The following is a 14,716-nucleotide window of genomic DNA, read 5'->3' as shown; positions in this document are numbered from 1 at the left end:
GTCTCCATCGCCCGACACGTCTTCTGCCATGTCCCGACCAGTTTCTCGGTGGAAATGGTGACACGATGTTAGCGAGCGACGTTTTCCGAACTCCGGAGGCCCTCGGGCTCTCCTTTACCATTGGCACCCTCTTACATGTCTTTGTTTTCCGGCATGGTGAATGGGATTTGGCCGCCCAGAAGATCATTGTCACGTTCTTGTCGACATTCTTCGTAACAGTGGGAACAACTATGGCTGTGCCACTGATCGCTCCCTGGATCGCACAGCCTATCGAGTCGGTTGGATTGGCGGATGCGTCCAAAGGGGTGGGCATGCTCTTCGCAACTCTTGTTGTAGGCATTTACACAAGTATGGTGGTGTATCGTGGTTTCTTCCATAGGTTGAACAGGTTCCCCGGCCCGTTCCTGGCGAAAATCTCGAACCTGTACGTCACAGCCAGGATTTGGAATCGGATGCATCTTCATGAAGATGTCAAGAAGCTTCACGAGAAGTACGGAGACGTCGTCAGAGTTGGTAAGAGACCACTCAATCCACAGACAACGGCATGATGCTCAAACGTCCCTAGGCCCGACAGAACTTTCAATCAATAAGCCAGGTGCCATCAACGCGGTCTTTCTCGAGACAGACTGTTACAAGGGCCCGTGGTACAACCTCCTCCATCCCATGGTCTCGATGCAAATGGTCAGAGACAAGGAGGCGCACTCCCGACGACGAAAGGCATGGGAATATGGCTTTACCTCGAAAGGTTGTGCTTCTCAGATACCACAGCTTGACATGAACTGATCTTTTCAGCTTTGCGCGACTACGAGCCACGAGTACTCAAGTACACCAACCAACTCCTCGCGGGCATCGAAGCGAGCGCGGGCACCCGGTTCAATGCATCTCTCTGGTTCAACTTCTACAGCTTCGACGTCATGGGCGAGTTCTCTCTCGGCCATGGTTTCCGCATGCTCGAAGACGGCGTTGCGCACTTTTACATGGACGGGCTGCACAACGAGACTTTGGCTGTGGGCCGTTTCACGCACGCCATGTGGGCGTTGCCGCTCTATCGCAAGATGTCCCTGTGGAATGCCGAACTGAGGAGGTTCAAGGGTTGGATTTCACAGCAGGTGCAGCAGCGCATTCAAAATAAGCCTGAGAGCCCGGATATCTTCACGTGGGTTCTTGAAGACTACGAGTCCAAGAAGGAGCAGTCGTTCCAGGATATGTTGAATTTGTACGGCGACTGTATTCTTATCACTGTTGCTGGGAGGTATGATATTACTTTGATAAGGATCAGATTGACCATGGCTGACGAATAGTAGTGACACGGTTGCTGCTGTGTTGTCGTGCCTCTTCATGGAGTTGGCACGTCATCCACAGGAGTACAAGAAGCTGCAAGAAGAAGTCGATGAATACTTCCGTGAGCATAATAGACCAGAGCATGCGCCCCTAGCCAAGCTGCGATATCTACAGGCCTGTATTGACGAGTCTTTGCGTCTGCATCCACCGGTGCCTTCTGGAGTCCAGAGGATGACGCCACCGGAAGGTCTGCAAGTTGACGATGTCTGGCTCCCCGGGGACACGATTGTGTTCGTGCCATCGTATACGCAATACCGCGGTAGGTTCCCATGCGGTATCGATTATCGAGTGAAGTGGCACTAAACGGTATCTTACCCAGATGCTCGCTTCTTTGAGAGCCCCGATGAGTTCATCCCAGAGCGCTGGATTGACCGACCAGAACTTGTCAAGAACCCCGCGGTATACGTTCCGTTCTCTACAGGTACCTGTTCACATTTGCAAATATTGGTCCATGAGTCAACTGGCTAACTGGAGAAAGGGCATGATGTCTGTATCGGCAAACAGCTAGGCCTCCTTGAGACTCGCTTCGTAGTCAGTGCGGTGGTGCACAAGTACAACCTGAGATATGCGCAAGGTCAGACCGGGGAGAAGTTTCTGGCGGATAACAAGGATACTGGAACATTGACAGTTGGGCCGCTCAACCTCGTGTTCGATCCAAGAAAGTCTTGAGCTGGCATATGAACGCTGTTTGGTGCGGTATAACGAGCCAATGGCTGTTGCATATACTGAGGACCATGCAAATATGTACATAATGCCTGGGTAAACACATTACGGGATTGGGTATCCTCTCTGCAAATTCAACGCTTCGAAACTCAGCCACACTGCTATGACGCGCTATGCCCTTCCCACACCATTCTCGTGCATTCATGTCTTTCCGTATGTCGCTCTTATCCTCCTCTCGAGATGCTGCCAGCTGGTGACGGGCTTGGCGCTCTCGTATCCCTTTCTCTTCAGAACGTCCAGAAACTCTGGGTCGATAACGCTCTCATCCGTGACTGGCTGTCCCTTACCCTTGATCGGTTCCAACAGCACATGGCGGTCAGGCTGTATGAAAACAGGTATACTCAGCCTGCCCACATTCTCGCTCGCAGACCTCGGAAACGCCACCCGATGCACCGTTGACCGCAACCTCCCCGCAGTCCAGAATTCGAGCGCATCCCCGATGTTAACCACAATGGCGTCGGGAAGGCACGGCACATCCGTCCATGCGCCGTGCCGTTGCACCTGCAACCCCCCTTGGTCAGACGCCTGGCGGAAGAGCAGCGTAAGCGAGCCGTAGTCCGAGTGCGCCCCCGCGCGGATGTCATCAGGCTTCGGTGACTCTGGCGGCGGCGCGGATTCAGGGAACGAAAGCTGGGACACCGGAGGATAGTTGATGAGTCGCATGCGACAACTTTCACCGGTGTGGGCCTTGGATAGGAAGTCTCTGGGCATCTGCGCAAACTGTTCAGCATCGCGCGCATTTCTGTCCCGATCAGTTGGTTGCAACTCACACCCAACCCAACAGCAAGTGCTTCCAACAGAGTCTTGGCCAACTCGTCGCAGCCAGCGAAGAAGGCGGCCATCGTCTCTCGCTTAGCTTCCAACGGCGCGGGGAGTATTTGATTCGTCCGCCCGGGATCTGATAGATAGAACGACTCCTTGACATCTCCAGGTCCTGCTCCAGACAGCCTGTTCCCAACGCAACGTCTCAGCACATGGCGCGGTCTACAAGGGGGATCGTTCATGCAACCTACGTCTCTTCCCTCATTCCCGTGTAACCCTAGCGAGACAACACAGGTCAGCGACTTTTAACCATGGCCCGCTTGCATCCATCCCAGTCCGCGCATCCTGCCTGCACAGGTACTCTAGACCACCAACCAACACCTCAAAGACTCACCAGGTCACCGCTCCCATTAGCGAAGCGTAACTTCTCCTTCAGGGGTGAGCCGAAAAATGTTTCCGCGAGCGCAAACATGTCCGCTGCAACGCCGTCGCCCAATCCGTGGCCAACGACATAGAAGAAGCCAGGGTCCTTGCCCACGCGCATCAGCTCCTGCGCGAGTCCTTCAACCGAGTCGAATGAGCGCAGATCAACCACCGGAAGCGCAGCTGCTGCGGCCGCAGCCATCGCGGGGTGTTGGTCGTAAGCCGGGGGGAAAGAGCAAACAACACAATCTTGGACCAACCACTTCGACGTTACGGCGTTCCGGTTCCTGGAATCAGCGAGTTGCAGGGTTCGAATACAGGAAACTCGGTGTGCGAGGCACTAGACAGGGCAAAAGACCAAGCAAACACTGAGCTACCAACAGCTGTTGAGCGATTAACAAGGAGTTTTCGTCCGATGCGATTGGCACGATACAACCAAATGGCTATGCGAGATAGTCGGACAAAAAGAAGGGGTGCGAAAGCGGTGCAGGCAATCATTCCAAAAACCTGCCAACCAACAAGAAAAATGTCCAAGCTCCCATCTTTATGTATGCCAGGCCAAGCGGACGGGAACGAACAGTGTTAAGAATCGACCGAAAGACCGTTCGGGTCGCGATGGCCTCGCGGGGTAATGAGGTCTTGGCTGCTGAGCGGCTAAATTGGGAGCAGCAATTCATCACTCGGGAAGCCCGCTCGCAGCCCCCCGGACCGCCGGTCGCGAAAGACGCGTGGTCACGAAGCCGGGTCACACAAGAGCGTGGAATTGCGGGAGAAGGACACCGGGCAGAGAAACGTGGCTGGAAAGCGTAACAGAGCAGCCACAGGGTCCACGGTATGACAGCATCAAGGCTCGGCCTGCCTCGGTCCTCCGATCCGCGCGCCCTATTGATGGGCTGGTAAAGGTGGATGGCGCCCCCTCACTTGCGTACGACAACGGAGATAAGGTGCCCATCGAATAAAGGTTGTGATGGACGGTCACATCCGGAGGACGGGGGCCAATCGCAACATGCCGTTGCTGCTGTTCCCGACGCAGCCATGAGCGGGTGAGCGGCTGAATGGGGAAGAGCAAACATTCCACACTCCGAGGGAGCAAACAAGCAAACAACTGGGGTCCGTGTCCGATGCTGTTCCCGCATACCAAGGCGAACGGCAGAATGGAATAAGTGAAAATGCGGTTGGTGCCAGGGGGAAAGGAGAAATAAGGGAGAAGAAGAAAAATGATTTTCCAGGAGCCAAGATGTCAATGTCCCGACAGAGGCTAGGACGATTCGAGAAAAGACCCCTGTCTCTTCCCTCGCGAGATTGCCCCTCTCTTCTCCGTCATCCAGCCTCCAGGCTTCCCAGCTGCCCGGGAAGAAGAAAGAGACCCATCTCACCCCTATTTCTCCTTGTGGCAGGGGATCTTCACCAGTAAACTGGAAATCTGGAACACGGGTATGGGATTTCGACGGCGTGGAACCACAAAAACACCGCATGGGTTATCCGTCAACACGGTAACTGTACTCTGTAGGGCACACAACTTTCGACATTAGCATGGCAATCGCGTAACTTCAACTTCGTCTTATGACGATCTCTTGTTTCTCGCTGCTCGTCTGCCCTATCGTCCTGTTTCAAACGAACGCCACCATCCCGCGCTTCATAACTCAGAGACGCGAGCTGGTCTGCGTGTCGCCCGTCACAGCTGAGCCAAGGACACCCTTCCATGGAGAGAACCCTGTCCATAGTGACTATGAACGCACGGTCAGCTTCAACTCCAGCCCAGCTTTTGAACACCACTATCAAATGCCGATGTGATCTATCGCCTGTCCCTCGCCGCGTCGGCGAGTTTTCCCCACTCAATCCGCAACGTCCCGTCCATGATGATCGAAACCTGCTTCTCGAAGCCATCGCCAGCCTTTACCATGACCTCTTCCGGATTATTGAAGAAGGCCCCGCGTGCCCCGTCCGAATTGACCTCGACACACACTGTGGCTTGTTTCTTTCTCCCGTCTCTTGACTCGTTCCACCATCACAAAGGGAGAACTCTCGCACAGCCGCTGCCGTGCGACGGAACTAAGCTTTCGAGCTAAGTCTGACAAGTCTGAAAAGCCACCTCAGATTCGTCTGGTCTAGTTGCTTACGGCCCAGCATCGCCCCCCTCTTCTTCGTTCCCCCTTTGTCCCTCTCGACTTTGGGTGCCTGTGCCCTCCCAAGAAATCCCCGCAAAAGAACCTCGTCTCATATCCCAGTCATCCCGCTAGGTATTAGGTATTAGGTATTAGGTAGTGGTAGTCTCTGTCTGGTTTTCACCGCTCGCCCACCGCCCCCTGGTCGTGGTCCTCACCCGTGAAGCCTGTGTCCCGCCTCCATGTCGGCGCGTCCACCGATGCCAGCAAACACATACCACCAAGCGAGATAGCAGCAACCACCAGCAACATCAACCGCTCAACAGCGGCCACCACCACGGGCGCCGGTATACCAGGCACGCCGGAAAGCCCTCTGCATCCACAAACCGTCCGCATTCAACGACGCGCGTGACATCAAGGTGTGCTGCGTGATGATGACTTCACGAAAGCCCATGGCGGGCCTCCTCCGCCGCATCGAAGTCTCCCGCGAGACCGATGTCGTCACAACAGCCTACATGAACCGCGACACCAGGCCGCTGCCGCCGGAGCGACGCACCTACGGGCCCTGGCAGTTCGTCGGCCTCTGGGTCGTCACGGGCTCGTTCAACATCGGCGGTTGGACGACCGGCTCCTCGCTCATCGCCCTCGGCCTCAACGTCTGGCAAGCCATGCTGACCGTCATCATCGGGCACATCCTCGTCGGCCTCATCTGCGTGCTCGCCGGCGGCCCGGGAGCAAAATGGCACATTGGCTTCTCGATCCTGCAGAAGGCCTCGTGGGGCATGTACGGCGCCTTCTTCCCGCTCGTGCAGCGCATCATGCTCTCCTTCATCTGGTACTCTACCCAGGTCTACTGGGGCGGACAGTGCGTGCGCACTTTTATATCATCCATGGCGCCGTCCTTCAACGCCCTCGACCGCCCCCTGGCCAACGGGACAATGACCGTCGCCGACTTCACCGGCTTCATCATCTTCTCGCTACTCTGCCTGCCGCTCATCTACATCCGTCCCGAGCGGTACCACATCCCCTTCGCCGTGGCCGCATGCACCGTCATCCCTACCGTCTTCGCGCTGCTCATCTGGTGCGTGGCCACGGCGCACGGCGCGGGCCCGATGCTGCGCGACATCACGGCGACCGCCGGAGTCCAGCAAGCAAACGGCTCTCATCTGGGATGGATGCTCGCGCTGGGGGTGTGCACCAACATCGGCGGAATTAGCACGCACATCTTCAGCCAGTCGGACTTCACCCGCTTCGCGCGCCGGCCGCGCGACCAGCTGATGTCGCAGCTGCTCTTCGTCCCGCTTAACACTATTGTGGTTGCCTTCATCGGCATTGTCTGCACCTCCTGCGCGGCACAGCTGTTCCCCAAGACGCAGGGGACTTTGGTGTGGGAGCCCTACCGTTTTCTCGACGCATTACAGGCACACTACGATAACTCGGCCGGCGCGCGCGCGGCCGTCTTCTTCGCGAGTTTGGCCTTCATCTTCGCGCAGTTTGGTATTGCTGTGGCAGAGAACGCGCTGTCGAACGGGATCGATCTCTCAGCGCTGCTGCCGCGGTACTTCAATCTGAGAAGAGGCGGGTACCTCACCGCGGCCTTCGCGTTTGTGATGCAGCCCTGGCAGCTGATGAACGGCGCGAGCAAGTTCCTCACCGTGATGGGCGGGTACGGCGTGTTCCTGGGCTCGATGACGGGCGTCATGTTTGCCGACTACTACCTGGTCCGCGGCCGCAACCTGAAGCTCACGCACCTCTACGAGACCACGAGCGCGAGCGTGTACTGGTACTGGGAGGGCGTCAACTGGCGGGCGGGAGTGGCCTGGGTCATGGGGACGTGGGCGCTGTTGCCGGGCTTCATCCAGCGGGTGCAGGATCCCACGGTTGAGAAGGACGGGTGGTCGCATCTATATTACCTTGCGTGGCCCTTGGGCTGTACGTTGGCGGTTGTGACCTACTGCCTGCTTCACTACGTTGCTCCGATCGAGAGTCCGACGGCGGTGGATGATGCCGATTACTTTGGTACGTTCGGTCCGAGAGAGGGCACGGTGCTTGATGGCCGGGAGCAGTCACCGTCCAAGGAGGCCGAGATGGATGAAAGCTCCAAGAGTCAAGGGTCCACGGAGGATAAGACGGTCTGATTTAATGTTTTGGTTGTTTGGGTATTGTTCCTTGGGTCACGAGCGAGCGTGGGTTTTTGCTGTTTATGGAGTCCGGCGGTAGAACGGGATTGTTGGAAACAGTGTGGGTTTGGAAAAAGATGCCCGAAAGAAGGGCCTACTTCCGTATTTGAATCAAGAGATACCCTGATTACCTCGAGTTGTGTAATGTGATGTGATGAGTCTCCCTTGTGAATCCACCCAGAGGGCCACGCTTTCACCACCAAACTACGTAAGAGGAACCATGCCGCCGGGTGGGTGAGCTGGACAATTGCGCCGCCAATGACCAACTGCCGTGCGTATGTGTGTGTGAGTTGATGTTTCCGCGCATATTCTGGCGCCGCCCTTGGGCCGGCCTCGACACGCGGCGGGCGGGTAAGCGGTTAAATGGCACATGGCCGGCGGGAACAATTCCAAAAACCTCTCCGCTGAAAACGGGGGCGGCCGCGTTTGAATGATGTCGTGTCTATTCAACACCCCCTCAACGACCTTTTCAGAAACCGATTCAAAATTCAAAAAGGACGTCTGTGGTGCTGTTTGTTGGATAAAGAGCTGCTGAATTGCCCTCTCGGTCAAAGTCAAAAGACAGCGACCGACCGCCCTCTCGAAGACGATGGAACGACTGCACTCAGCTACGAGGCTTCTCTGCATCATCCCGATATCGACGACGGGTATGACAGATGACTTGACACGGCTGTATCCATCAAGACCTGACGTTGAAATCACCTTCATCGATGGCCGAGACCTCATCGAGTGTCCGCCGTGCATCGAGAACCATGAACAGGCGCTGCAGTCGACGAAGGCCGTCCTGCCTAGGGCGGTAGACTACATCAACTCAAAACCAGTTGACGCGGTTCTCGTGTGTTGCTTCTCAGATCACCCGCTCGTCTACGCACTCCAGGAGATCTTCACCATCCCCGTCACCGGGATATTCCAAGCAGCGCTGCAGGAAGGCATCCAAGATGGTGGGAAATTCGGAATCGTCACGACGGCGCAAGCGTGGGAACCAATCCTGACAAGGTCTGTCGACGATCTTGGGTTTGAAAGCAAGTCGGCAGGTGTGCTTGCCACGGGATTGGGAGTGCTGGAGTTGGAGAGCTTGGCGCGTGGCGTTGTTGTCGAGCGTATAACGAGCTTCGCGAGGCGGCTGATCGACAATGGCGCGACTAGCATCATCCTCGGGTGCGCGGGCATGGCTGCGTTGGAGGACGGCATTCAAAAGGCGCTTCCACAGAGCGTAGCGACAATCGACGGCGTTCGATCCGGCATCAATATCCTGACTAGGCTAGCCCAGAAAAGGGCGCGAGCAGAAGACACGACATGGACGAACGACGCGAAGAGAAACCGCGTGGTGCAGAGCAAGGAGTTGGTTGGCAACTTGGAGCATGTTTACTAGCACTGGTAATCCAGATTTCGTCTATTAAGAAGATGGAAAGAGTATATAAACCCACACGTCGTGTCAACTCCCCGTAACACTGTGTCCGTCCCAAATGGCCCCCTTCCTACTTATCATGATGTCCAGTTCTCGACAGCATAATTCCAGTCAATGTCCGGTTGATCGTTAAACGCCGTCGTAAACACATTGTTCATAAAGTTCATGGGAAAGTTGTACAAGGGAACGCTCTGCATCTGATATTGGTCCATGGTGCTGGCTGGCATCACCTCCACGATCTGCTGTGGCTGCCCGGTACTACTCGGCATCTCTGTGATGGGGATCGCTGTCGCAACCGGCATCTGCGGCTGCGGGGGCTGCTGCTCGGCCCGCCGTTTGATCTCGTCGTCAATCTTGGTGATGTACGCCAACAGCTTGCCCGATATTTGGGGCGCGTTGGGGAGGCAGGAGCCCAAGTTCTGTAGGAATTGCGCCATGTGCCGCCTTGAGAGAGTCAGTTTCATGGCGAGAAGCCGGTGGGAGGGTTCATCATTACGTACATGACGTCTCGTAGTCTGAAGTATTGATGTGTGGTGAGGTGGCGCCCGATGAAGCTGCTGAGCAAGTGGCCGACGCCAACCAGCTCTTGGAGCTTGCGTGATGTTAGGATCTCTCATACATAAGGCTTTGGGGGCTGGGGTGATGGAGCGTACCATGGGATGTCCTATCGCTCTTAGATACTCGGGCGGTACTTTGGTAATCTCATCGATCAAGTCAATCGCCGCATTGCAAGCGTCGTCGAATTGATTCAAGCAGGCGAAATGTGCCATGCGAGTGAGCTACAAGTGTTAGAACAGGATGCATACCGCCGGAAGATTGACAACTCACTTGGTATGTGCATGCGATATTAGCCACTTGGAATCCGCACAGGTTCTCCTCTCGATTGTTCGATGACGGAAACGCCTGAGAAGCATACAGCGGCAGCTGCAATTTCCTGTTCAGCACGTTGTCCAGCATCTCCTGGATCGACGGGAGCAGTATATCCATGTCATTATCATGACGGTCCGTATGTACCGCCTGCACGCGCTGCTTGCGCATGCGTACAATGACGTGTTCCAGCATGCGATACAGGTCGGTGATGTAGTTCCAGCCGGTGAGCCAACTCCCCGGAAAGAAGATCTCGGGCTTCGAGTGACCTCTTGTCTGGCCGACCGTCGCGCCCGTGGGATCCAGGACGCCGGAGAGACCGACGTGCACCGGATACGCCACGCCGCATTGCAGCTCCGGACACCGGATGACGTGCCCTTGGATGAGCGCAGAGTGAACCTCCAGGCGGTACATGGACCAGAAGAACTGCCGCCGCACGTACACCTCATTCCGCGGCAACTCACCCCAATTGCTCTCGAACTGGAACTGCGCCTGCGCGACGATGCTGTGGTAGCGCCCGAGGTACTGCTCAAAGAGCACGTCGTCCTTGATCTGGATCGCCGCCAGCGACAGCGTGCCGACGACCTGTAGGTACTGAAAGATCTCGTGCTTGGGAATGTCTCGGTTGTCGTCGGGAATGGCTTTCCGCCCGTCGTCGAGGTAGGCCTGCTGGTGCTCATCGCGAATCATCTCGGGAATGTCCGGGTTGAACAGCGCGCCGTCACGCACATGCGAGGCGCTCAGCGCGCAGATGGCCATCAGACGGGCGAAGGCAGCGCGGTTGGACGACATGCTCGTGTTGTCCCATTCTCTCATGATACTCGCCTCATCGTAAAAGGGAAACCTTGTGCAACAATGTCAGCAAATTTACTCGGCTGTTCTTTCTCGTGAACCCCCAATCGGGAATGATTGGAAGTTGACTTTGAGGCGGGGGAACACAAACACTGGGTACACCGTGTCGAAGAAGATGCATATGAGACGGTGAACAAGGTTTCTGCTGCCATGGCGGCTCTCGTCGTAAAAGCACCTGTCCGAGCCGCCGCCCTCGCCTTGCTGATGAGGCTGCTTGATAGACGCGGGCGACGTCTTGGACTTGACGCCTCTCTTTGCTGCGACACGGTTCCATGTGCACTGCGCGCTGTGCTCGATGCAGGTCAGACACGAGGGTTGGCCGTCGGGCCCGGTGACGGGCGTGACCCCGCTCCCCTCGGTGACCGGCTTGCACTTGCGCCCTCTGCGGTGACAGAAGTCGCAGGCCTTGGTGACGCGCCGACGCTTGAAATTGGGCTCGCTGTGCCGTCTGCCGTCTCCGTTGACGTGAGGGTGATTGTCTTCGCTCATGATCCCTCACACTCTCAGAGGGGTCTCTCTCTCAACTCTCAACTCTCTTCCCGGCCGAGATTCGAGGGCGGAGGGGGGCGCGTCCCAACCGGGTCACGGGACTCCCATTCGGCTTCAAATTGGCGGTGCGTCTTCGGTGAGTGAAGGGGGGGAAACCAAAAGAAGGGGGGTCAGCAGCGGGCCGAGTCCTCCCTCTCCTCGGTGTGCGGTGCTGGCTGGCTGGCTGCTGTTTTCTCCGTCTGTCTCTGCCAGTGCTTCTTCCCTCCCTTGTCGATGATGTGCAGATCCACAGGCGATGGAGGGTCCCAGTTCCAACGTTCTGCGGTGCGGTGCGGTGCAGTGCGGCGCGGCTATGTACAGTGTGTCTTGAAAGATGCAAGCGTCCGAGCCGTGTGTGTGATTTCTTCTTCTTCTTCTCCGTGTGGAAAGTTCGGGGTGAGACGGTATTTGTGCAACACGGGGACACACAGTTACAGTTTCGACGTGTCTCTTGGGATTTTTTTCCCACTTGGTCCTGTACCTTGCTTTTCCGGTTCTCCAACAAGAATAAAATGGGGGGTGAGGAGATGCAGCAGCAGCATCAGCAGCGGGCGGCTGGATGTTGAAATTGAGACGGCGTGCGGGTGGGGCGAACACAAGCAAACATTGTTCACTCCAAGCACTGACTAAGCCCCTGACTCTTCTTGTCTTGAGATGAGAGAGAAAGAGAGGGAAGAGAGAGTGAGTGTGAGACCAGCCGCTGTTGGTGTGTGTGTGTGTGTGTGCGTGTTGGTGTGTTGGTGCTAGCTGCTGCTGAAAGTCTTTTCTCTCGCTGTTCTTGAGCTAAGCTGAAGGGGAATTAACTCGCAGACACTGTCACATCGCCCGCTGGTTCCTTGCGGTGAGCGGGTACGTACTCCGGTATCTCCCCTCCCTCTTCCATGTCTCCTTGCCTCCCCTCCCGCGTCCTCCCACCTCCCACTTGTTGGCCGTAGACTCGAAATGGCCTCGACGCTGGCCTTCGGGGAGTTCAGGGGTGGCTGTGCCGCAGCCACTGACCACATTGTTCTTTGTTAAACCCTGGTCCCTGAGTCCTAACCCCCGTCCGTTCCCCTCTTTCACCGTCCAACAGCGTCACTGCAGCCCGGAAATAGCGATCTGAACCAACGCATTCTTCTAGAATCCCCCCAAAACACTGCCATGACAAAAACATCGATATCGAGAAAAAGAGCCGCAAAAAGAACTCGAGGCTTTTCTAGCAACAAAAGCCAAACCACATCCTCGGTGTTGCGCTCTGTGAAACTGTCGGTGTTGGTAAGACATCGGGACGTCATGATTTGCATCCCCGGTACCAACAGCTTGGTTCCCAACTGCATGTTGGAACCCAATGTTTGCTTCTTGCAGTGGATGCCAATGTTTGCTCTGCAATAAATATTGACGCTTGCGTCCAGTACTTTTGTTACGCTCGGCCTTTGCACGTGGGGAGGATTATCGAATCTCTAGACGGAACGCCCGCCAAATCTCAAAGCCCGCACAGTTTCATCGTGACACCGCAGTTGAACCACTGGGTCGGGTCGGCCGCCCTTCAACGTCTTGATCTTCATCGCACATCCACGCAGCAAAGTGGGCACTTTTGAGCTGGCCTGCGTGTGTCTTCGTGTCACACCGTCTTTAATGTTTGCTTTCTGCGTCGTAACGTGCGGATCTCCAACGGTCTGGAACGGGGTCATCTCCGTCACCGAGTTGGAATGCTTCGCTGCTCGTCTACCCGTCACGGTCATCAGAGGCGACGTTCCGCACTTCTGAAGGATGAACCCCTTGCAACTATCTCGAACTATGGACGTATCGTTCCCACACAGCTCCATCCATCATCACGGCTTCTGACCCGACTCAACAGACCCAACATCCCTGAAGGCGATGCCCGTGGCCATGCGCGTCTCTGAGCTCGTTGAAATCCCCTCGTCATCACGTGGACTATGGTTGATGTGGAACTTGATGCCGCCCCTTGCAGTGTATGCAGCCTCGAGCTCGTAACTTGCCCAATCCGGGAACATCTATTGCACTTCATCAGCAGAGAGTGTGGGGAGCAGCTCCCAATGTCACCCACCTTTCGCAGCCCGATCAGCGCGACCTGCTTCAATACTTGACAGGTACTGACGCATCCAATGATGAAGGGAATCAGTTGACCTGTTGTCTTAATCTCGTTGATGTCTTGGACATGGTTCCACCCCAACGTAAGTTCGATGGACAGGATGAACCATAAAATGCTGAGGAACACTAGGACATTCCACGTGACGCTTAGATAAAAGCAAACGGAGTTGCTTAATGTCAACATCAGTAATTGTCACTTGTTGCAGGGGTCAATTAGACTCACCCAAGTTGGTGTTCCCCTTGGGTCTCGCAGTTGGTCAAGGCCACATCTGGAGAGTCGACATCGCCACGATCATCGTATTGCTTCGGCGTGAAAAGCGATATAGCCGCCCTGATGGAATCATGAATGCTCACGCTCTCACGATCTGACAGCTTCGTAAAGAAGGACAGAAGCTGGACAAGCAGGATGAAGAGCCAGATAACAGACACGAACACTCTAAAGCTCGGTGTCCGTTTAAGAATGAACTCCCCAACCCTCAAGTAATATTCCACTCGCTCCAAAAACGGGAGGAGTTTTGATCGGAGACTTTTCGTAACTCTGGTCGACCTCGGAATGACCAAGTAGACCACGTCGCGTAGGGCACAGAAGCTTAGAAGAGTGACTAGGAAAGCCGCCGCCGATACTAGGAAGAGACATAAAGGCAAAACCACAATGACAACTATGATAGCGACAACTTGCGAAAGAACCAAAACAGGCTTGTTGATACGTTGCATCGAAAAGAGAAAAAGAAACGGGGCTCCGCAACCGTCATCAGCATTCGGTTGGTTAGCGATGTAGAACCAGAAATAAACGTTGAAGCCCGCGACGACACCGAGAATGGCCGTCCTCCATACAACTCCAACCCATGAAATGTTACGAGGTTTGAATGGAGTCAGGTACTCGATAGGGACCTCGAAAGTCGGGTTGGAAAGATACTGTTTCGCAGCGGCATCTTCGAGGTATTCGCGGCCCATCCTGAATGAGGACTGGTAGAACGCCTTGACAACATTATTCCTCTCTCGCTCCTCTTTGAAGATTTGCTTGAATCGATGGCGACTCCAAATCTTCTCCCCCAGCTCCGCATTCTGTCTGCGCTTCTCGACGACCTTTTGGTAGTGATGCCAGATGAGCTTGACTCGTTTCGGTCGCAAGAAGTGATTCCGGACTCCTATCGTGCTGAGCACCGTGATGAAGAAACCAAGAGAGATTTGCAGCATGATGTACAACTCTATCGGCTTCACATCGCGATGGACCTGCGCCAAGATCGTGGCGATGATGACTGCAAAGACGAATATGGCGTTGACCCCGTGGACATCCTCGATGCTCTCCTCGTCCACCAGCATGCGGATCCAGGACGAGACCCATTGGCAGTAGACGCCGATGCGCACGCCAAGGCCGTATAGATCTCCATTGCCGTCGATGGCGCATCCGTCGGTACTCATTACGGGAAATATTA

At 55.5% G+C, this 14,716-nt stretch overlaps 6 protein-coding genes across 6 annotated transcripts; 3 read left to right on the top strand and 3 right to left on the bottom strand.

Moving 5' to 3' along the window:
- Positions 1–65: 65 nt before the first annotated feature.
- On the top strand, positions 66–2,010 carry FCK2-1 (Cytochrome P450 monooxygenase FCK2; the record flags this gene model as incomplete). Its single annotated transcript, XM_036641056.1, has 6 exons — positions 66–513; positions 566–745; positions 793–1,252; positions 1,305–1,600; positions 1,661–1,762; positions 1,820–2,010. The coding sequence occupies 6 exons, from the start codon at positions 66–68 to the stop codon at positions 2,008–2,010; spliced, it is 1,677 nt and encodes a 558-aa protein (XP_036493573.1).
- A 195-nt stretch (positions 2,011–2,205) lies between these two features.
- CGCS363_v009206 (UPF0676 protein) lies at positions 2,206–3,451 on the bottom strand (the record flags this gene model as incomplete). The annotated part of the gene is made up of 4 exons (XM_036641055.1): positions 2,206–2,775; positions 2,835–3,012; positions 3,078–3,103; positions 3,221–3,451. The coding sequence occupies 4 exons, from the start codon at positions 3,449–3,451 to the stop codon at positions 2,206–2,208; spliced, it is 1,005 nt and encodes a 334-aa protein (XP_036493574.1).
- A 2,355-nt stretch (positions 3,452–5,806) lies between these two features.
- Positions 5,807–7,492, top strand: fur4-2 (Uracil permease; the record flags this gene model as incomplete). The annotated part of the gene is made up of 1 exon (XM_036641054.1): positions 5,807–7,492. The coding sequence occupies one exon, from the start codon at positions 5,807–5,809 to the stop codon at positions 7,490–7,492; it is 1,686 nt and encodes a 561-aa protein (XP_036492606.1).
- A 631-nt stretch (positions 7,493–8,123) lies between these two features.
- Positions 8,124–8,906, top strand: CGCS363_v009204 (Uncharacterized protein; the record flags this gene model as incomplete). The annotated part of the gene is made up of 1 exon (XM_036641053.1): positions 8,124–8,906. The coding sequence occupies one exon, from the start codon at positions 8,124–8,126 to the stop codon at positions 8,904–8,906; it is 783 nt and encodes a 260-aa protein (XP_036492607.1).
- A 113-nt stretch (positions 8,907–9,019) lies between these two features.
- On the bottom strand, positions 9,020–11,150 carry CGCS363_v009203 (uncharacterized protein; the record flags this gene model as incomplete). The annotated part of the gene is made up of 5 exons (XM_036641052.1): positions 9,020–9,386; positions 9,443–9,534; positions 9,596–9,721; positions 9,771–10,653; positions 10,753–11,150. The coding sequence occupies 5 exons, from the start codon at positions 11,148–11,150 to the stop codon at positions 9,020–9,022; spliced, it is 1,866 nt and encodes a 621-aa protein (XP_036493571.1).
- Positions 11,151–13,000: 1,850 nt separating this feature from the next.
- Positions 13,001–14,702, bottom strand: CGCS363_v009202 (uncharacterized protein; the record flags this gene model as incomplete). Its single annotated transcript, XM_036641051.1, has 3 exons — positions 13,001–13,183; positions 13,237–13,450; positions 13,504–14,702. The coding sequence occupies 3 exons, from the start codon at positions 14,700–14,702 to the stop codon at positions 13,001–13,003; spliced, it is 1,596 nt and encodes a 531-aa protein (XP_036492605.1).
- Between the last annotated feature and the right edge of the window lie 14 nt (positions 14,703–14,716).

Source organism: Colletotrichum siamense, assembly GCF_013390195.1.
Source record: "Colletotrichum siamense strain Cg363 chromosome Unknown KSG_Cg363_contig06, whole genome shotgun sequence".
Taxonomy (NCBI): Eukaryota; Fungi; Ascomycota; class Sordariomycetes; order Glomerellales; family Glomerellaceae; genus Colletotrichum; species Colletotrichum siamense.
Note: the sequence above shows the minus strand (reverse complement) of the source record. Positions and strands in the feature narration are given on the sequence as shown.